This window comes from Salvelinus alpinus, chromosome 1 (assembly GCF_045679555.1).
Source record: "Salvelinus alpinus chromosome 1, SLU_Salpinus.1, whole genome shotgun sequence".
Lineage (NCBI taxonomy): Eukaryota > Metazoa > Chordata > Actinopteri > Salmoniformes > Salmonidae > Salvelinus > Salvelinus alpinus.
In genome coordinates this window covers 56,142,954-56,165,491 of record NC_092086.1, presented here as the reverse complement: position 1 = coordinate 56,165,491, position 22,538 = coordinate 56,142,954, and the positions used below count along the sequence as shown (strand labels likewise).

Sequence of the window (22,538 nt, the reverse complement as noted above, 5' to 3'; positions counted from 1 at the left end):
TAAATCGTAACATTTTAAGAATGCACTGTATTCAATAGGCCTATTGCAACATAGCGAGAACATGTTTATTTATTAATTGACAATATTCCAAATCAAAGCGACATTAAGTTTGTTTTTTATGAATATTTATGATTAAGAGCGCCTAAATCTAATTCCAGCCGATACCCTACATTTCGAAAGGAACTAACCGTTCTGAATGACCGATTTAATTTAAATATATTATTTAGGCTTGAAATTATAATTTCTCAATTATTGGGTTATCAGATAACAATTCTTAATCGAATATGAAGCTTACCGTGGGCTACTTATTAATGAATTGACCTGATAGACTTTCAAGATGCCTTTGCTCTCATTGGAGGAATGAGGGTGTCACTGCTTCGAATAAAAATAAAAGGAATAAAAAAAAAATGAAACCTGAAAAATCATCAAGAAATATGAATCATAATTGATGTAGGCTATAATGTAATTTACGCCGTCATTACAAATCGAAATAATTATTAGACCTATGTGTTGAATTAAGGATTACAATCTCGAATAAAATAGCCTACTAAATCAAATAATTTAGGCCTATGCATGTGCATAGACTACAGAACTGTATCCAATAACTTCACAAATATGTATTTCAATTGATTATTATCCAAATGATCACAAGTGACTACAAGATAGGCTATAATATTAGAAAACCACATAAACCAATAAAATCTCTTGAAAAACAAAATATGGGATATTATTTTGTTTTCGATCAACTGCTATAATGAACACTATCTGTCATACAATGTGAGCCTTGCTGTTGCCTTGCTTGTGCCAAAGCGCGTGCGTCTCTATTCGCCTATTTCTGAGAGCACATAACTGATTGCAATTTCATGTCTATTATTCATAACTGTGTAAGGGTCATGCAGACTAATACTGTGGACCAGAACGGTATATCCTTAAACTACAATCAAATCAAATTGTATTAGTCACATGCGCCGAATACAACAGGTGCAGTAGACCTTACAGTGAACTGCTTACTTACTAGCCCCTAACCAACAATGCAGTTTAAAAAAAAAATAAGAATAAGAAATAAAAGTAACAAGTATTTAAAGAGCAGCAGTAAAGTAACAATAGCGAGACTATATACAGGGGGGAACCCCTACAGAGTCAATGTGCGGGGGCACCAGTTAGTCGAGGTAATTGAGGTAATATGTACATGTAGGTAGAGTTATTAAAGTGGATAGTGCATAGATGATAACAACAGAGAGTAGCAGCGGTGTAGAAAAAGGGGGGGGGGGGGGGCAATGCAAATAGTCTGGGTAGCCATTTCAATAGATGTTCAGGAGTCTTATGGCTTGGGGGTAGAAGCTGTTTTAGAAGCCTCTATTCTAAAACGGACCTAGACTTGGCGCTCCGGAACCGCTTGCCGTGCGGTAGCAGAGAGAACAGTCTATGACTGGGATGGCTGGAGTCTTTACCTGGAGTCTATCCGATAAGCTTTACGTTATACCGATAATATACTGGACAAAACTGAAGGGGCACCTGGTTTAGTCTCATTTTGCGCCCCCTCTAAATAAAAAGCATAGGCCTATCAAAAGCTGTAGGCCCTGTGTAGTGATAGGGCTATCAAAGCTTTAAAATATGTTCTGTTAACACCAAAGTCTGGGGACTGTGCTCGGTAGGCCAACAATTAAAGTGTTGAGTGAAGTTGTAGGTTAAGGTTAGGGTCAGGTACGGGTTATGGTTAAGGTTAGGGTAAGGTTGACGATTAGGGTTTAGGGTAGGGGTGTCACAAGGATCGCGGATAGCACTAACAATGAAAGATAGCCTATATGTACCGCATTTGCTGGCAATGTCGTCGATTTTCTTGGAGCTATGTTATTACTGCATCATCATCACACGTTCACAATCAAGCTAATCACCATTTGATGTCATATTTTCCCTTATATTCACATAACTAGGCTACCACTGCCTTTTTCAATTTGCGTCTCCCTGTAGCCTATATTCTCCACAACATGTTGATATAAACATGTGTAGGCTACTGTTAGACAAATATTTGTTTGTTTGGGATAAATAGTCTATTTCTTTATAGGCTAATACCACCCCACATTTCTGCAACTCATTGGAGAGACCTGCCTACATTGACATTTCAGACCATTGGCTACAATCGAGGTTGTGGTTATTATCAAATTAAATGAAATATCAAACTCGATGAGGAGCGAGACTCAATCATCATCATACAGGTAGACATGGGAAAGGCCAGCGGTTTTCAAATCCCTCAACGGGGACCCCCAGATGTTCCACAATTGTGTTGTAGCCCTGAACTAGCTTACCGAATCAAGGTCTTGATAATTAGTTGACAAGCTGAATCAGGTGTGCTAGCTCTTGAATAGTTGAAATGTTTGAACGGGCTGAGGTCTCGGGGTTTCTGATGAGAGCTTCGAAAACCCTTGAGATATCGATATTTTGAAATTAATATAGCCTAAGGACTAAAGGTTTGCTATGGACCGCAAGCCTATAATAAAACAGAAAATGTATCTCGGCAACCTTACCATTCAACAAAAGATTAAAGTCAAATGTTACAAACTATTTGGGTATTTAAAAGTAGGCTATGTTAAAGTTGATAGGCCTACAAATAGGAAATGATGTGGGTTAGTCAAATAGCAGATTAGGCTACAGGCAATATGCAACACATAACCTACACTTGGATAAAAGTAAAACCTTTGGAGGAATTCCCATGAGCCTCAAATAATACCATGAAGAACCGATGTAGGATCACTTCTATTTCCAAGGAAGAATAAGACACGTAAAGGGTTTGGCCTGGTTAAATGCGATGAAAAATGTAACACTTTATATTGGCAACATATCTTCAAATTGAGGTTGGCAACGCACCGACAACCTGTCGACGCGTTCTGGATGTTGGCGGCGGACGCACATACCTTGAGGTGAAACACACTCCTTCCGAAACCTCTATCGGTAGCATTAAAATAACATAAGACTAGTCGGTCCGTGGATGTGCACGCGTCGTATAGTCCTATTTCAAACTCCAGACAGCGAATGGCAGCAAAATAGCTTCATGTTATGGCAAACTGTTCTATTGTGCTCTCTTTTCTCCCCGTCGCTCTGAAGCGGACTGTGCGCCCGGAGTTCGGTGTGCATACAACGATGGAGGGAGGGGAGGGAGGGAGGGGGGGGGGGGGCAGGAGAAACGGCGACGGTTCTTAAGGTGAGGGGGTGTATGACGTAGTGATCATGTGCTGTACTGGAATAAGGTGTTTGCATGTGGTGGAGATGGAGACCGGATAATAAGGGATCCCCATCGGGTGATGAATGTTGTTCTTTTTAGATAATTAGGTTGTTTTCACAAAATCATCAGGCATTAGCATTGCCAATAAAATGACATTCAATAACATTCACAGTATACTTTTTTTTGCCATTGACCACCAATGCGTGGCTTACACATCATTTCATGAAAGAGTGCTGCTGGATTATAGGAACTTTTATGAGATTTTTTTAATATTTCAAACATTATCCTACTTGGCTATACCCGTATTCTCAACTGTTGAGATGACATCGAACTATTTTGATAGTTCGGTCTACTGATCAATGACTAGGCCACGGTTTCCCAAACTCGGTCATCGGGACGCCAAGGTGTGCACATTTTGGTTTTTACCCTAACACTACACAGCTCATTCAAATAATGAACTAATCTTCAAGCTTTGATCATTTGAATCAGCTGTGTAGTGTTAAGGCAAAAAACAAAACGTGCACGTCTTGGGGTCCCGAGGATCGAGATTGGGAAACGCTGGACTAGGCCCTACTGTATGCATGACCAACCTACATATATGACCAACCTACGTGTAAAGAGAAAGGGTTTGATGAATTATGTGTGGATGAGACAAAACATGCACCTAACTAAACAATTAGAAACAAATGTTTTCCTACTTGCTAGAAATAATAAGCGGTTGGTTTAACATTTGGCCCCGTTTGTAAAACATTTATTTAAAAAAGTACTTTTCATGCGGTGAATTCTACTGCCACCGTGTGGCAAGAGAGGTGGAGGCGAGTTGCCTACAGACAGCCAGCCTACTGTTCTTACATGATGGTAAAGTCAGTCACACCAGCAATTCTATAAAATGTTTTCGTACAAAGTCCATACAGCAATTCATCTGACTGGAATTCATATCAAATGGATCCAAATGTGGAAATAGTTGTAGTTAGAAGTTAATATGGAATAGATTATAAAAGGGAAGCTCAATGTAAGTACATTTGTATATGTGTTTATTAATAGATATCTTACAGCATTCCAATGAGCTTCCTATAAAACGCAATAGAAAAATCACACATGTATCGACCGTTTGTTTACAGTAGAAGCCTGGCATTCACGTTTTTAAGGGAATAGCAAACAGTGCAGGAAACACTCGTGTCAGAGTTGGAGGGGGGTAAACTTTTTTACAGAATTCATCAAGAGGATGAGGTTATAGACAGAGATGTATTGTCCAGCCCTGTGACCGTAAGTGGGAAGTCTATCTAGCCTTTATCTTTGTGTGTGCTGCTGCATAGAGCATACTTCTCTCCAAAACTCTCAAACTCTATCCAAATATTCAGAGCAGTTCAGAGTTACAGTTACAAATATTTCAGAGCAGTCCAGATTAACTTTAGAAAAAAATCACATATTTGTCTGGTCCAAGTTTTACTGGCGAGAGAGAGACAGTCAACCACACCCCCCTAGAAACCTTGAGAGAGTAGTCCGTCTGTAGTCTGTAACTATGTCAGGTTGGACTCCAGAGAAAGAGAGAGAGAGAGAGTGCTTCCTCGTTATAGGGGTTACAGTGGCTCTGTGTGCCAAATGGAACCCTATTCTGAATCCCTACATAGGGCACTGGTCAACCGTAATGTACTATTGGGAATAGAGTGCCATTTGGGATGGAAACACGTGGACTTCTCCATAAAGGGGTTATTACAGTGATTCTCCTGCTATATTTAGGTTCTGGAGTCACTTCTTTACTGGAGCTGGCTGTTGGTTGCCGGCCCAATCCTGGCTTGTTAGAGATATAGTGTGTATTCATTAGTGCACACCGTACAGTAGCAACACGTTTCACAATGAAAACATGTTTCGGTATTACTTTATAATAAATCCATGTAATAAAGCATTTATAACGGATTAGTAAACAGTTTATGCATCATTTATTAATCATTACTCATTCATACAATTTTAATATAGGTCCGTATAAACCATTTTCTAATCATTAGTTAAGTATTTTTGCGTGGCCTGATCTAAAGTGTGGGCTATTTATACTTTATAAATGCTTTGAGTGACCAGTGTAAGTCATTCATTGGTAGACATTCTAGCAGTACCTGCTGCAGGTCTCAAAATGACCGCTAGAACATATCAATGGTTAAACAATAAGCACACAATACAGAGGATGTTTAAATATATTGAACATTTTATTCCAAAACAGTCACAATCTTGTAATAGTGCGATGTGTAACTTCAGACACACTCTATGCTCAGTAGAATAACGTTTTTTCGTCTGAAAATGCTAACATTTGCGTTTCTTGGCAGTGACATTTCTACCAAAACCAAAGTGTGAAGCAGTCAGTCTACATACAGCTTGCGAGGTCGGGAAACAAATATCGGAATTCATAATTTAGCTGAATTATCCCATTAGGTTTAAAGAGTTACTACATTTGAAAAGGCCCAGTAAAAGTGCCGCCAAACAAAGCCGTGTGAAAATAGTGTGTGGTTAAAAGACTGGAAGCATTTAAAAGTTATACATGTAACATTTCTATCTGCAAATGATACATGGAACATATCTACCTCAATCACATAGGACTATCAGTAGTAATGGGTGAATAGAGAGAACAACCGATCTGGCCAGCTGTTGTGTGTTAGCTACACCTCCCGGTTTTATGACTCGTTTGCGTTTGTGAGGTTGACAAGATTAGCAAAACATTCACGTTACAATAGAGGGCTGCATTCCTGTGCGAGACAGGGTGGAGTGAGCTGGGTCACATAAGCCTAAAAGGACATTGCGGGACTGCAGTTGGGTTCGGGACCAGTTCTTGCAGTAGCGGGTGGGAGTCGGACAGAAAGCCAGCAGTGGTATGAAAAACTTCTGGTGAGGGCGAGAGCGGGTGCAGGCAGGAGCGGGATGAATAAATCAGTCTGGTGCAGACTTCTACATTACACCTCTTCCTACAACAGTTTTCGTGAATAAAATGTTTGATATATTTGCTTAAAGGCCCACTGCAGTCAAACACTAGATTTCCCTATGTTATATATATATTTCCACAATATGAGATTGGAATAATTCAGTGAAATTGTGAAAATTATGATAACGCCCTTTTAGTGTAAGACCTTCCAAAGTTCTCTGCCAATAACAGCAAATTTTTACGTTTTCCCCTCCCCACTCAGACCACTCTGACATTCCTAGCAAAATTCATGCTTGAGAAATTGCTCTTTGCTAGAAGCTATTTTTTTTTTCTTTTTGACCATTTTAATTGAGAACAATCACAGAGAGGTACTTACTTGTTACCCAGAAATGATTTGATATTGAGATAAAAACATCTGTATTGAACCTTTAAACATCCTGTGTTGTGTACTTGTTTTTTTTAATGGCATGTCCATCTTTTTGTGAGAAATTACATTGGTCACTCAAAACATTTATAAAGTATTTATAAAGTGTAAATTGCACACAATTTATATGAGGCAACGCAAAAAAACTTAACTAATGATTCTTAAATGGCTTAAATGACCTACATTAAACATCTTATGAATGGCGTAATGATTAATAAATGATGAATAAACTATTTACTAATCCATTACAAATGCTTTATTATGTGGAGTTACTACAAAGGGCTAGCAGAGTTTCTATTGGACATATTCAGGTAGGTCCCTCCCCATTTGGTTCAGTTTGGTTCCTATTGAAGACACACACAGTGTGCATGACTGGAATTGTCACGGAAGTCCTGTTGATATCATTACAGTGCATGTTGATGCAAATTATACATACAGTATAGGGCTTAATTATTTAAAGTCAAGATTCGGTACTGTGTGTCTGTGTATATATACAGTGCGTATGGACAGTGTGTGAGTAGGCCCTTTGATGAGCGTTTCACTTATATCTATGTGCATAACTGTGATGAGTTACAATACCAGTCAAAAGTTTGGACATACCTACTCATTCAAGGGTTTTTCTTTATTTTTACTATTTTCTACATTGTAGAATAATAGTGAAGACATCAAAACTATGAAATAACACATATGGAATCATGTAGTAACCAAAAAAGTGTTAAACAAATCAAAATATATTTTATATTTGAGATTCTTCAAAGTAGCCACCCTTTGCCTTGATGACAGCTTTGCACACTCTTGGCATTCTCTCAAACAGCTTCATGAGGAATGCTTTTCCAACAGTCTTAAAGGAGTTCCCACATATGCTGAGCACTTGTTGGCTGCTTTTCCTTCACTCTGCGGTCCAACTCAACCCAAACCATCTCAATTGGGTTGAGGCTGGGTGATTGTGGAGGCCAGGTCATCTGATGCAGCACTCCATCACTCTCCTTGGTCAAATAGCCCTTACTCAACCTAGAGGTGTGTTTTGGGTCATTGTCCTGTTGAAAAACAAATGATAGTCGCACTAAGCACAAACCAGATGGGTTGGCGTATCGCTGCAAAATGCGGTGGTAGCCATGCTGGTTAAATGTTCCTTGAATTCTAAATAAATCACTGACAGTGTCACCAGCAAAGCACCCCCACACCATCACCTTCTCCTCCATGCTTCACTGTGGGAACCACACATGCGGAGATCATCCGTTCACCTATTATGCGTCTCACAAAGACACAGCGGTTGGAACCAAATATCTCAAATTTGGACTCATCAGACCAAAGGACAGATTTACACCGGTCTAATGTCCATTGCTTGTGTTTCTTGGCACAAGCAAGTCTTTTTTCTTATTGGTGTCCTTTAGTAGTGGTTTCTATACAGCAATTCGACCATGAAGGCCCGATTCACACAGTGTCCTCTGAACAGTTGATGTTGAGGTGTGTCTGTTACTTAAACTCTGTGAAGCATTTATTTTGGCTGCAATCAGAGGTGCAGTGAACTCTAATGAACTTATCCTCTGCAGCAGATGTAACTCTGGGTCTTCCTTTCCTGTGGCGGTCTACACGACTTTTGCGACTGCATTTGAAGAAACTTTCAAAGTTCTTGAAATGTTTGGGATTGACTGACCTTCATGTCTTAAAGTATGTGTAATGGACTGTCATTTATCTTTGCTTATTTGAGCTGTTCTTGCCATAATATGGTCTTTTACCAAATAGGGCTATCTTCTGTATACCACAAATTCCACAAATTAACTTTTAACAAGGCACACCTGTTAATTTAAATGCATTCCAGGTGACTACCTCATGAAGATGGTTGAGTGAACGCCAAGAGTGTGCAAAGCTGTCATCAAGGCAAAGGGTGGCTACTTCAAGGAATTTCAAATATAAAATATATTTTGATTTGTTTAACACTTTTTTGGTTACTACATGATTCTATATGTGTTATTTCATAGTTTTGATGTCTTCACTATTATTCTACAATGTAGAAAATAGTACAAATAAAGAAAAACCCTTGAATGAGTAGGTGTGTCCAAACTTTTGACTGGTACTGTGTGTTAGTATGTTCTGTAATCATGAGTATTCTTGAGTAATCATGAGTGTATATCATTTTTCACTGTAAAAAAAACACTTGACGTTACACAATACAATTCATCCCTTCTATGGGTTTAACCATAGAAATAGAATCCTGCCAGTCCACGGAACTTTGACTTGAATGGGGAATGTCCGTTCTCGAATGTGATTCTAATTCTATGGTTCACAGTTCCAACCTTCCTCCTCCTCAGACAAAGTGTTGCTGCAGTCCTGAGTGGCTACGTCTGAGCTTCAGCCCTGACAGAATCTTCCGGGCCGGGCCACTAAGACCCTCCTCTCCGCTCAGTCTCCGCCTCTCACCCACCCACCCCTGCCTGTTATTGGACTGGTTCACGTTCAGCTGAGACAATGTGGCAGACCGACTCCTAAGCCCCGCCTCCTGAGCACCGGTGCTCGGCGTCGGATTGGCTCCTGCTGTTGTTGCAGCTATTGATGGTTCTACTACCACTGTCCCCGCCCGCAGCCTGCCCTGTGGAACCTCATATGGGGGTGTCTTCTCTCTTTCTGTCTGGCTCTCTGGGGCGTGGCCTCCAGCCTGGCTGAGCAGGTGGTAGGCGGTTGTCTCGGGGGGGAGCTCCAATCGAAGGATTCTCATTCTCTGGCTAACAGGTTCAGGTTCAGGGGAGGGGCTACGGCTGCTGTCTGCGCTCCTCGGTTGGTTTCTCTTCCTCTCCTCCTCTTCATCCTCCTCTTCATCCTCATCCTCTTCCCCGAGCTGCCCGGCACTGGTAGCGCCCGCGGAGCGGCGGAGACCCGGGGTGGGCTGGCGCTGGTACTTGACAGGCTGCCTGCTGAAGTGGCTCCGTGGCTGGGTCCCCACGGAGGGAGAGTCGTCTGGCTCTGGACCCCCTACCAGATCACCCAGAGCAGCAGCCTCTGTTGATGCCCCCCTCACAGCCACGACTGGGGAAGCAAGGGGGAGAAAAGGGAGGAGAGAGGGGAGGAGATGCGACAACAAGACAAACCAGAGAAACACAGATTAACCACTGTACTTCACCTTTAGCTTGGCAAAGTAAATACTCGGTCTCTTTCTATCATAACATGTTGTGTGAGTTTAGGGCTCGCTTTTGAGAGGCTGTTGAATATTGGCAAAAGAAAGAAGAAAATGCCTACAGTGAAGTCAGCAGAGGGCGCTATAACATGACAAAAACAGTGAGCAGCGAGCAGACAAAAGATCTGATGTGCAGCAGAGAAAGGTTATGTAAGGAAATGACAGATCAGATAAGAACAGCAAAGTCCTCTAGCCCACCTGTTTACCAACAACACCCATGAATCCAACCAACCATTCCTCTGATACTACAGTACATCCCGCCTACCTGCTCTCTCACTGGCTTCAGGGCTGAGCTGGTCCACTGCCTCATTGGACGACGACTTGTCAGATATATAACCCTCGCTCGAGTCTCTCTTGATTGTACGAGTCTGTTGAAATGACACAAACTCTGAGTTTTGGATAATAGATACCAGATTTTTGGGGTAGGAAGTGTTGGGAATGGAACGCTGTAGCGAGATAAATACTATATTTCTAGGTCTAGAAAGTGAACCCCAGTGGGTTAGAGAGATTGCCAGGTAAATTGTGGATGTTGAGTAGCCTATACGTATAACAGGGATTTTCTTTTTTTTACTTATTGGAGAAAATCAAGTTGCCTGGTCACTTGTTCTGTTTTTCAGGCAAATAAATAAGTAAAAGGCAGTGCACTAATCTTCTCTTCCACCCCCCCACACCCTCCCAGTATTTCCCAGTGGTCAGTGTTGTGTATTTAGTGGCCAAGAACGCCCACGCTAGGGCTGTGCCTCTCCTCATGTCCTTTCCTACCCATGAATCCTGCAGTTTACACATTATCCAGTCCTTTCGCCTATCAGTGGTAACGAAGGAGTAGGGGAAAGGAAATTAAGTAATTTTACAATAGAGGAAGAAGAAGAACAGGACTAATTTGACACTCATTTACTATATTTCACAGAAGAAGCCATTGACCAGTATTGAGATCCAGCCGGGGTAGATCTGGTCAGGAAAGGAAGGGTCAGATCAGAGTCCAGTCAGAGGTAGCATAGACACACAGACACACACACACACACACCTCAATGTTGCATTGTGTTAAGCCTCACAAAAAAAGCACATAATCCCTTCCGGGTTGGCCACAGCAGAGTCACAGCATGGCGAGCCAGGAGCATTAAAGGGGCAATCTGGGATTGGTACATCTGTTTTGGGACTTTTAATTTGAGTAAATGATATAGCCATTGCCTCTTGAATAATATTCCTTATAAGTGCCTCATTGGTTACATTTCTTCAACCCCATCCCTCAGCTGTTTACCAAAACAAGTGACTGGAGTGACCTCTTGTTGTTTGAATCCCAGATTACCCCTTTGAGACAACAACAGGTAACAGAAGCAACAGGAAAGAAAGCAGCTCAAGGCAGCAAGCTGAGGCTGAACTCTGTGAACCCTGGCTGTGAGGCAGACCTGGGTTCAAATACTATTTGAAATCTGTCAAATACTTTGAGTAGTTGCTCTAGCCTTCCTGGAGAGCCAGATGGGCTGGGTTGACAGTTTTGTGACTATTCTATTGGAACTATTGCGCCGTGTAGTAGCCTGGCGAAAGTATTTGAAATCATTTCGAATGGTATTTTAACCCAGGTCTGACTGTAGGGCATCATGAGCCATCTCAATGTTACTTAGACTTAGAGGACCAATCACTGGCTGACAAACCTACAGCTGCCAGATGTGTGGTCAAGAGGCCTCAGATTCAAAATTACGTGTTTGATTGAGGTTAACATTGCCCTCCTATTCAAACCATTGAAAAACATTGGAGAAAATCTGTATTTAAATGTACTTCAGTATAGTGGGTCTATGAAAAGTATATGAAAAGTATATATTCGTCTATCAGCTGAGGGTTAACCCATCTGTTAACCAGACCTGGGTTCAAATGGTATGTTTGGATTCAAATACTTAAGCTGCACTTGATTGAGCTTGTCTGACACGATGGAATCCCCCCTCAGTGTGTCCCTTACCTCTAGGGAACGGGGGCGTTCTTTGGACGAGGCTCCTCCAGTCGGGGGGTCCTGAAACCCAGGGTCAACCCCAGCAACAGTCTTCTGGGCCCCCCCTGAACACGTCGCCCGGGGAGGGGTGTCGGGGAGGGGGGTGGTGGGGGCGGGAGGTGGAGCATCAAAGATGTGTTGGTGGTGTGTGATGAGGAACTCCACCAGTAGGGCTTGGTAGGTGGTCTCCAGTAGGGCCACCATGGACACGTCTACAGACACCAGCGAGCGCAGCAGGGTCGGACCAAACACGATGCCCAGGTTACTGGGAGACATCTTGTTCTCCTCGTAGTTCTCTGATACTCTGTGGAGAGAGAGAGAGAGAGAGAGAGAATGTGAAATCAGTGAAGAAGAGAGAGGATAGAGGATGGTCAAAAAAAGACAATCTGGAGGAGGGCCCAGCACCCCTCATATGACCATGTGACTGAGCGTTCCACTGCACACCACAATAATCTGTTTACCCAGTGAGCTGAAGCCGAGGCATAACTTTGAGGAGCTAACACAAGTCTATGAGCATGGTTCACTGAGACATCTCCACAACAACCAGGTTTGCTAATTGTGTAGGTGACGCATCATGTGCTGCAGTGTGCAGTAGTATCTGTGTAGGTGACGCATCATGTGCTGCAGTGTGCAGTAGTGTCTGTGTAGGTGACGCATCATGTGCTGCAGTGTGCAGTAGTATCTGTGTAGGTGACGCATCATGTGCTGCAGTGTGCAGTAGCATCTGTGTAGGTGACGCATCATGTGCTGCAGTGTGCAGTAGCATCTGTGTAGGTGACGCATCATGTTGCACGTTCCGGTACAGGATACACATGGTATACACCATCCAACGAAATGCTTACTTCAGGTTCCTTCTCGACAATGCAACAACAATAAGAAATAAGAAATATAGGAATATTAAGTAAATGGCTCAGTAGAATAAAATAAAACAGGGCCTCCCGAGTGGCGCAGCGGTCCAAGGCACTGCATCACAGTGCTAGAGGTGTCACTACAGATCCGGGTTCGATCCCGTATCACAACCAGCCACGGTTGGGAGTCCCATAAGGCAGCAGACAATTGGCCCAGCGTTGTTCGGGTTAGGGGAGGGTTTGGCCGAGGGGGCTTTACTTGGCTCATCGCACTCTAGCGACTCCTTGTGGGGGGCCGGACGCCTGCAGGCTGACCTCGGTCGTCAGGTGAACAGTGTTTCCTCCGACACATTGGTGCAGCTGGCTTCCGGGTTAAGCGGTCAGGTGTCAAGAAGCGAGGTTTGCGGGTCATGTTTTGGAGGACGCTTGACTTGACCTTCGCCTCCCGAGCCCGTTGGGGAGTTGCAGTGATGAGACAAGATGAAAAAGGAGGGTAATATATAAATAATACAGGAAGGTACAATTTACAGTCAATATTTACACGTGTTTTGGGGAAGGGGGATTGTGCAGTATTGAGCAAACATAATAAGAGTCTGGTAGCAGCAGTTGTGATGCGTGTGTAGCATGAATGTACTATGTGTGTGTGTGTGTGTGTATGTCTGTGTGGGCGTGCATGTTTTTATTTTTTCCTTTATTTAACTAGGCAAGTCAGTTAAGAACAAATTCTTATTTTCAAAGACGGCCTAGGAACAGTGCCTTGTTCAGGGGCAGAACAACAGATTTGTACTTTGTTAGCTCAGGGATTTGAACTTGCAACCTTTCGGTTACTAGTCCAACGCTCTAACCACTAGGCTACGCTGCCGCCCACATGTGTGGGTGTGCATGTGTGAGTGAGTGCATGTGTTCTAAGGTGTGGAGAATCAGACCAGGTGGTCAGTCCAGTTCAAGTGTTCAGCAGTCTGATGGCTTGAGGATAGAAACTGTCTCTGAGCCTGTTGGTATCAGATCTCATGCTCCGATACTGTCTGCCCGACGGTAAGGGAGTGAACAGCTCGTGGCTGGGGTGTGTGGGGTCCTTGATGATGCTGCAGGCCTTCCTCGGGCACCGTTTCGAATAGATGTCCCAAATAGGTGGGAGCATGGTGCTGCACTGTATAATAGAGTAGTACTTGTGAAGGTGACGCATCATTTACATTTACATTTAAGTCATTTAGCAGACGCTCTTATCCAGAGCGACTTACAAATTGGTGCATTCACCTTATGATATCCAGTGGAACAACCACTTTATAATCATATGCTGCACTGTGTAGTAGTGTAGTACCTGTGAAGATGACGCATCATATGCTGCACTGTGTAGTAGTGTAGTACCTGTGAAGGTGACGCATCATATGCTGCAGTGTGTAGTAGCGGTATGGGGGCAGTCTCTCCAGCAGGTCTCTCAGGTTATATGTGAGGTCATTCACTATCCCAGGAGTCTCTGCTGCCGCCTCCCTCTCACTGAGACGCTGGATCTCCTTGCCCACCCCGATGAAGTCATTGTACAGGTCAAAGGTCAACAGCGGCTCTGGAAGCTGTGTGAGGAGGAAGATGGTTATTATTAACAATTAATTAACACGTAATAATAATAAAAAATACTTATTAGCTTCGATGCATTGACTGACAACTGTACCACATGATGTTCACTAAAAAGGGAATCCTGAGTTAAGATATGTCCATATTAGTCATAGTTTGGCATACTCACGAAAGGGATCTTTGTGTGAGAGCTTAAATAACAGTGTATAACAATGTATGACTGTATCTCAAGTCAGAATCCATTCGACTCGATATTGTCTCTTAACTGTCGTTGGCTCTACAGTATATTGTCTGTATTAACTGTGTCGTTGGCTCTACAGTATATTGTCTGTATTAACTGTGTCGTTGGCTCTACAGTATATCGTCTGTATTAACTGTGTCGTTGGCTTTACAGTATATTATATGTGTTAAGTGTTTCGTTGGCTCTACAGTGTATTGTCTGTATTAACTGTGTCGTTGGCTCTACAGTATATTGTCTGTATTAACTGTGTCGTTGGCTCTACAGTATAGTGTCTGTATTAACTGTGTCGTTGGCTCTACAGTATATCGTCTGTATTAACTGTGTCGTTGGCTTTACAGTATATTATATGTGTTAAGTGTTTCGTTGGCTCTACAGTGTATTGTCTGTATTAACTGTGTCGTTGGCTCTACAGTATATTGTCTGTATTAACTGTCGTTGGCTCTATAGTATATTGTTTGTTTTAAGTGTATCGTTGGCTCTACAGTATATTGTCTGTATTAACTGTGTCGTTGGCTCTACAGTATATTGTCTGTTTTAACTGTATCGTTGGCTGTACAGTATATTGTCTGTATTAACTGTGTCGTTGGCTCTAGAGTATATTATCTGTATTAACTGTGTCGTTGGCTTTACATTATATTGTCTGTATTAACTGTGTCGTTGGCTCTACAATATATTGTCTGTATTAACTGTCGTTGGCTCTATAGTATATTGTCTGTATTAACTGTGTCGTTGGCTCTATAGTATATTGTCTGTATTAACTGTGTCGTTGGCTCTACAGTATATTGTCTGTATTAACTTTGTTGTTGGCTCTACAGTATATTGTCTGTATTAACTGTGTTGTTGGCTCTACATTATATTGTCTGTATTAACTGTCATTGGCTCGATAGTATATTGTCTGTTTTAAGTGTATCGTTGGCTTTACAGTATATTGTCTCTATTAACTGTGTCGTTGGCTCTACAGTATATTGTCTGTATTAACTGTGTCGTTGGCTCTACAATATATTGTCTGTATTAACTGTCGTTGGCTCTATAGTATATTGTCTGTATTAACTGTGTCGTTGGCTCCACAGTGTATTGTCTGTATTAACTGTGTCGTTGGCTCTACAGTATATTGTCTGTATTAACTGTGTCGTTGGCTCTACAGTATATTGTCTGTATTAACTGTGTCGTTGGCTCTACAGTATATTGTCTGCATTAACTGTGTCGTTGGCTCTACAGTATATTGTCTGTATTAACTGTGTCGTTGGCTCTACAGTATATTGTCTGCATTAACTGTGTCGTTGGCTCTACAGTATATTGTCTGTATTAACTGTGTCATTGGCTCTAAAGTATATTGTCTGTATTAACTGTATCGTTGGCTCTACAGTATAGGGTCTGTATTAACTGTATCATTGGCTCCACAGTATATTGTCTGTATTAACTGTGTCGTTGGCTCTACAGTATAGTGTCTGTATTAACTGTGTCGTTGGCTCTACAGTATATTGTCTGTATTAACTGTGTCGTTGGCTCTACAGTATATTGTCTGTATTAACTGTATCGTTGGCTCTACAGTATATTGTCTGTATTAACTGTATCGTTGGCTCTACATTATATTGTCTGTATTAACTGTATCGTTGGCTCTACAGCATATTGTCTGTAATATCCATTTTCTTTGTTGTCTGGGAAACAGTGGAGTTGTACCTCCTTGAAGAAGTGTTTGAGGACCGAGGTGACGTCATGAGGTGAAAGGTCAGAGAGGTCGACTTGGTCCCCCTGGGTCTCGAAGACCTGACACAGCTTCTGGATACGAGGCTTCGACCCACTGATACGATACACCCCCTGGGTGGGAGGGATGGATGGATGGATGTAGGGGGAAAGGGGGGAAGGAGGGCAAGAGAAATCAAGAGGGATTGAGAGAAGGGCACTGTACTGTCGCTTCTGCAAAACAGTTTTCCTGTTTGCTTCAGTACTTATTCTAAGGCATATGACATCCAGGTTAATACTGTACCTGTAGATTGAGGGCCCTGCTCTCTATCTCGGCCGTGCAGCGCTGGACCACATAGGGCACCTCGTCAGGCCGGTCCCGGGGCAACAGGGAGAAACCCACGCCAAACAGAACGCCCTTCCTGTTCTCACACTCATGCTGTAACACCTCCAGACACTTCCTGTGGACCGCCACGCCACACTACAGATTGACGGCAGGCGGGACAGAGGACATGGATTAGCAAACCACAGGGTGACCTCAAATCACACCCTATATACCTGACTCACACTATCGAGTCAACCTGAACCCTACTGTGCTGGTGACACTGTGGAGGACAGAGAACCAAACCAGCCCAGTACAGCTCGGTTCCACCCTTTAGTGTGACTGTGTATCAGGCGATAACGTTCTACTTTTGTCATTTCAGAGGCTGCCACAAAAGTCTCTCCTTCGTTTCCTCCTCTTTCTCACCTCCTCACACTCGACGCCGTTGACCACGATGTAGGTGTCACACTGTTTGCACTTCACCATCTTGCTCTTCATCTTCCGGAATCGGTGCGTCAGCGCGGCTCGGGACGTAGTCCGTACCTTCCCCACCGTACCGTTCCCCTCTGGAGTGGAGTCCGCACAATCTAGGAGAAACCACAGGACAGGACTCAGTCATACTCGGCAGTGTACATGTCATGGTGGGAAACACTACCCCACCGAATGTACCCCCTAGATCCAAACAGAACCCTACTCCCTAGCAACTCACATAGACCTGAGAGGAATGGACAAGTGGAAGAATACGGCGGCATTTCCACCTAGCCAATCAGTAGACAAGAAGCAATAGCCACAATGATTATATCGATCTAATCCTCTCAGATCTACCAGAGTGGCTAGGGTGTAGGGGTTAGGGCAGCGTTTTCCAAACTTGGTCCTGAGGACCTCAAGGGCTGCAGGACCAAAACATGCACCCCTCGAGGCCCCGAGGACCGAGTTTGGGAAACGCTGGGTTAGGGGTAGATTCGGGAATTCAGCAGGAACATTTACATATAGAGAGCCATTAGTTGGTGTCTGTTGTGTGAGTTAGGTGACGACGGTGACATTCACCTCCTTCCAGGACGGTGCCCATGTCCCTCTCGTCCAGGTCGTCTGATGACATGGTCCCTGTGGAGGAGGCTTTAAGAAGCCTCCTGTTGCCATGGGCTACAGGGTTCAGGGTTGAACGTGGGTAAGACACACAGAGAAGGAGAGAGGACCAGACAAACAGGGACGAGCTGAGTAAGCTTCGTAGCGAACACATTATTGCTCACCACTAGCAATTATGACCTCGATGTTTGACGATTGGTCAATCTTCTGAGCATGATGAAATGAAACCTGTGGAATGAAGCACACAGGCTTACCTGGGCTGGACAGAGACTCCAGACTGCCTCCTATGCTCTCACTGTCACTGTAGCCCTTTCGTTTAACTAGACTTTCTTCAGGCAGGGAGAAGGAGTCCTGCAGAGAGCTGGGGTTGCTGGTCTTACGACGGCCACTTGGAGGTGCCACACACAGATTCAGACACACACGCACGCACACACACGCACGCACACACACACACACACACACACACACACACACACACACACACACACACACACACACACACACACACACACACACACACACACACACACACACACACACACACACACACACACACACACACACACACACACACACACACACACACACACACACACACACAAACACACACACACACACGCAGGAAAGCACACACACACGCAGGCACACAATTAACATTGTCAACAACTCTAAACATAAGACAATAGGCACTAATGGGACAAACAGTAGCATCCATTAGAGCCGTAGCCTATCTAGAACAGAACAAATCCTCCATCCGGCCGTCCGTACCTCTTGTTCGGAGGGACAAACTCCTGGAAGGTGAAGGTTTGTAGGGGCTGTTCTTGGCTTCTCTTCCTGGAGATGTAGAGCAGGTAGGGCTCCCCGGGTTCACACGGCCTGCAGGTCAACTCCAGGTTGTGGTAGCCCAGGGGAACCGGCTCCGTCTGCTGACGCTGGAAGTAGAACATGTTCACTGTGGCCTAGGGGTGGTAGAGGTACATGATAAGAGGGATTATTTCAAAATGATTCATCCCATTGAGCTCAAGATACCTCTGTAGTTCAGTTGGTAGAGCATGGCAATGCCAGCATATTCGGTTCAATCCCAGCACTTCCTGTATGTAAAATGTATGCACGCATGACTAAATTGCTTTGGATAAAAGGGTCTGCTATCTGGCATATATTATTTAGAAATGGAGAACTGGACCATATTTTAATGTTTTTTGTTTGTTTGTTGGGGCGATTGTTTAAATCAAAAGCATTGACAGTCTTAAAAGACTAATTGAAACAAGCTGCTGACTACTTGCCTTGAGTCTATTTACTCTTATGCCCACTCTTATGCTATCACTATCCCTATTATGCACGCCACTTGTTCCATCCAGCACAGGGAACGTCTATCTCCAATCGGCTTGGGACACCCACCTCCTTGAGCACAGTGTCCCCCTGGCAGATGAGTTTGCGGGTGTGAACTATGATTTTCTCCTTCAAGCTCTCCAGCTTGTCCTGGTGGTCATGGGCCTCACACACACACTGTCTGTACTGCATCTCTGCCTCCATCACCTGGATGAGAGAGGGAGAGAGAGAGAGGGAGTGATAGGCACAGTGAGTCACATGATGACCGAAAAATATAACTATAATTTTCCTATTAAAAAAAAAATGAAAACCTTAAAAGTGGAACCAAAAAAAGAGAGAGGGATATGTTTCAGTGAACCCCATATGGCGGTTGGACCCGCTGCACCACACCTTTGACTGTGCGTCGTCACGTGACTTCCTCCTCTTGTCCAGTGTCTTGTTTCCCGCTGTGAGCTCGTCCCCGGCCTTGGCCGTCACAGCCTTGGTCTTCTCCAGGTCCTCGCTGCGCTGCAGGTACTGCTGACGAGCCTTCTTCAGAGCCGCCACCGCCTCATTCTGACCAATGAGAGAAGCTGTTACCGCATTGTTCTGACCAATGGGAGAAGCCGTTACCACATTGTTCTGACCAATGAGAGAAGCCGTAAGTTAACGCAATGTTCCGATCAATGGGAGAAGCTGTTAAACACGCACACACACAGTAGCGTCTAAAACAAACCCGCGCTTACCATCCTCCTCTGTTCTCTGGACCACTGATCCTTGAACTCCCTGCGCCACTTATCAATCTCATTCTTCTTGGATGCCAGGGCCTTCAGGATAAAGACGTCGGATTAAACACATCATACTCAATCAGTTTACACATTATTCCACATTTTCTTGCATACATTAAAGTTTTTTTTGACACATTGAGTAGGCTTGCTAATTGTTTCTGTCTGTGGCGGTTCTCCTGCCTGTCTGTCTGTCTGTCTGTCGGTCTGTCTGTGGTACCTGGTAGCAGCGTTGCTGCAGCAGTTCTGATGTCTGTTTAGTAGACTGGCTGGTCTTCACATCGTGCTCCAGGGCCATGGTGTAGATGTACTGCAGAGGCATCATGTCCTGTAACAACAGCACAGTAAGAACCAGGTCGTAGATATCGTTTCAATATGTTATTTAGATATATTTCAGTTATATTAGAGATATTAGCTGTACAGTATTTCAGAGAATATGTAGAGAGTGGTGAAATGAATGTAATAATATGTTTCTATGCAATACTGTACATGTGCCTTCAGAAAGTATTCATACCCCTTGACCTATTCCACATTTTGTTGTGTTGCCTGAAAACATGTTTGTAGAATTTTTAGCAAAATGATTGAAAATTAAATACAGAAATATCTAATTTACTTAAGCATTCACACCCCTGAGTCAATACTTTGTAGAAGCACCTTTGGCACCAATTACAGCTGTGAGTATTTCTGGGATCTTTCCACACCTGGATTGTGCAACATTTGCCCATTATTATTTTCAAACTACAACGTTGTTGATTCATCCTCAGTTTACTCCTATCACAGCCATTATACTCTGTAACTGTTTTAAATTGGCCTCATGGTGAAATCCCTGAACGGTTTCCTTCCTCTCCTGCAACTGAGTTAGGAAGGTCGCCTGTATCTTTGTAGTGACTGGGTGTATTGATACACCATCCAAAGTGTAATTAATGACTTCACCATGCTCAAAGGGATATTCAATGTCTGTTTTTTTTATACCCATCTACCAATAATTGCCCTTCTTTGCGAGGCATTAGAAAACCTCCCTGGTCTTTCTGGTTGAATCTGTGTTTGGAATTCACTACTCGACTGAGGGCCCTTACAGATAATTGTATGTGTGGGGTACAGAGATGAGGCAGTCATTCAAAAATCATAATAAACACTATTAATGCACACAGAGTCCATGTAACTTATTATGTGACTTGTTCACCACATTTTTACTCCTGAACGTATTTAGGCTTGACTCAAAACATTTCAGCTTTTAATTTTTAATGAATTATTTCTAAAAACATAATTCCACTCTGACATTATGGGATATTGTGTTTTTTTCGGCCAGAGACATTTAATCCATTTGAAATTCAGGCTGTAACACAACAAATTGTGAAAAAACATCAAGGCACTGTAAAACATTTTATTTTGGTAATTTAGCGGACGCTTTTATGCACAGCGACCTTCAGTGCATTCCACTAAGGTAGCTAATAACAGGCCTGAAGAGTCATCTGATATGAATTGAATACTTTTCTATGCAATACTGTACACATCATCACATGTACAACCTATACAGCCCCATGCACACGAGAGACAGGAAAAGCATCCATACCTGCTGAGCCACACAGGACTTAGCTGTTTCTGCTGCCTTTATGATGTTCTTGGCAAACTCTTGCTCTGCAAACAGACCAGAATAAGTCAGTATGACGGAACGTGATTGATTTGAGTAAAAACAATTTATTAGCATAACAATATCATCCATAGGACTTTTGGAGCTGTTGCGTGTTCCATTTATGTCTTTCAATGGTGATATAACAACCAATATGTAACATATCAGATCCCATATCAGCCCATCAGACCTCAGAGAGGAGAGGTCAGTTCAGATTGTTAGCTTACATCACCAAATATCAAAATCAATGCTCTGCTTTGGCTGCCTAAGTGCTGCCCTACTTCAAGTAGACTAATCTGCTGATCCATATTGATGCTGTGGTGTCAGCGTTGCAACCATTCAACCAGTGGAGGCTGGTGGAAGGATCTATAGGAGGATGGGCTCGTTGTAATGGCTGGAATGGAAGAAATGGAACGGAGTCAAACAGGTGGTTTCTATAGGTTTGCCGTGTGATACTGGTCCATGTATTCCGTTCTAGCCCAATGAGCCCTCCTATAGCTCCTTCCACCAGCCTCCACTGCATTCAACTGACCACTGTCCACAGTGGCTCAGACCTCTGACCACTAGCTCAGACCTTTCCCTCTATGTTGACCACTTCCCCTACACTGTCACTCTGACCTCTCTCCATTTCCTATACACAGCTATCCAAACACAGGTCTGCTTGGCAGCACCTTGGTGAGCTGATCTCTTTGCCCTCCTACAGCACAGCACAGAACACTGCAGTACATTACAGTGTGGTATAGCAGAGTACATTACAGTACAGAAGGCTACAGTACAGAGCAGAACTGTAGGCTGTCCATCCTGTCCATTCTCCTGCTGTGGCCTGGTTAATCTGCCCTGTAAGCCCTGTAGTCTCTGTGGGGTTCCCCTGGGGGGAGTGGCTGGCCCGCTCCATGTTATCCTCATTGGCTACCAACCATACAGATCTAATACCCTAACAGTGTTCCTCAGGGTAGGTTATACCGCTCCGTAATACCCTAACAGTGTACCTCAGGGTAGGTTATACCGCTCCGTAATACCCTAACAGTGTTCCTCAGGGTAGGTCATACCGCTCCGTAATACCCTAACAGTGTTCTCAGGGTAGGTCATACCGCTCCGTAATACCCTAACTGTATTTCTCAGGGTAGGTTATACCGCTCCGTAATACCCTAACTGTGTTCTCAGGGTAGGTTATACCGCTCCGTAATATCCTAACAGTGTTCCTCAGGGTAGGTTATACCGCTCCGTAATACCCTAACAGTGTTCCTCAGGGTTGGTTATACCGCTCCGTAATTCCCTAACAGTGTTCCTCAGGGTTGGTTATACCGCTCCGTAATACCCTAACAGTGTTCCTCAGGGTAGGTTATACCGCTCCG

At 43.5% G+C, this 22,538-nt stretch overlaps 2 protein-coding genes across 2 annotated transcripts in view; both read right to left on the bottom strand.

Annotated features, from left to right (window-relative positions):
- LOC139581218 (LIM homeobox transcription factor 1-beta-like) overlaps positions 1-3,153 on the bottom strand; it is a 28,836-nt gene extending 25,683 nt beyond the window's left edge. The window contains exon 1 of the mRNA XM_071410744.1: positions 2,913-3,153. Coding sequence (XP_071266845.1) covers positions 2,913-2,956 — 44 coding nt within the window. The 5' untranslated portion in view covers positions 2,957-3,153. The remainder of the gene's footprint in view (positions 1-2,912) is intronic.
- Positions 3,154-4,237: 1,084 nt separating this feature from the next.
- The window catches only part of LOC139581111 (GEM-interacting protein-like), a 36,395-nt gene continuing 18,094 nt past the window's right edge, over positions 4,238-22,538 (bottom strand). The window contains exons 6-20 of the mRNA XM_071410543.1: positions 21,127-21,191; positions 19,774-19,881; positions 19,515-19,595; positions 19,180-19,344; positions 18,859-18,996; positions 18,229-18,419; positions 17,715-17,848; positions 17,422-17,517; positions 16,801-16,961; positions 16,357-16,533; positions 16,050-16,187; positions 13,925-14,127; positions 11,679-12,012; positions 9,990-10,092; positions 4,238-9,576 (exon numbers count right to left, since the gene is read on the bottom strand). Of these exons, the coding sequence (XP_071266644.1) occupies positions 8,861-9,576; positions 9,990-10,092; positions 11,679-12,012; positions 13,925-14,127; positions 16,050-16,187; positions 16,357-16,533; positions 16,801-16,961; positions 17,422-17,517; positions 17,715-17,848; positions 18,229-18,419; positions 18,859-18,996; positions 19,180-19,344; positions 19,515-19,595; positions 19,774-19,881; positions 21,127-21,191 (2,810 nt within the window). The 3' untranslated portion in view covers positions 4,238-8,860. The remainder of the gene's footprint in view (positions 9,577-9,989; positions 10,093-11,678; positions 12,013-13,924; positions 14,128-16,049; positions 16,188-16,356; positions 16,534-16,800; positions 16,962-17,421; positions 17,518-17,714; positions 17,849-18,228; positions 18,420-18,858; positions 18,997-19,179; positions 19,345-19,514; positions 19,596-19,773; positions 19,882-21,126; positions 21,192-22,538) is intronic.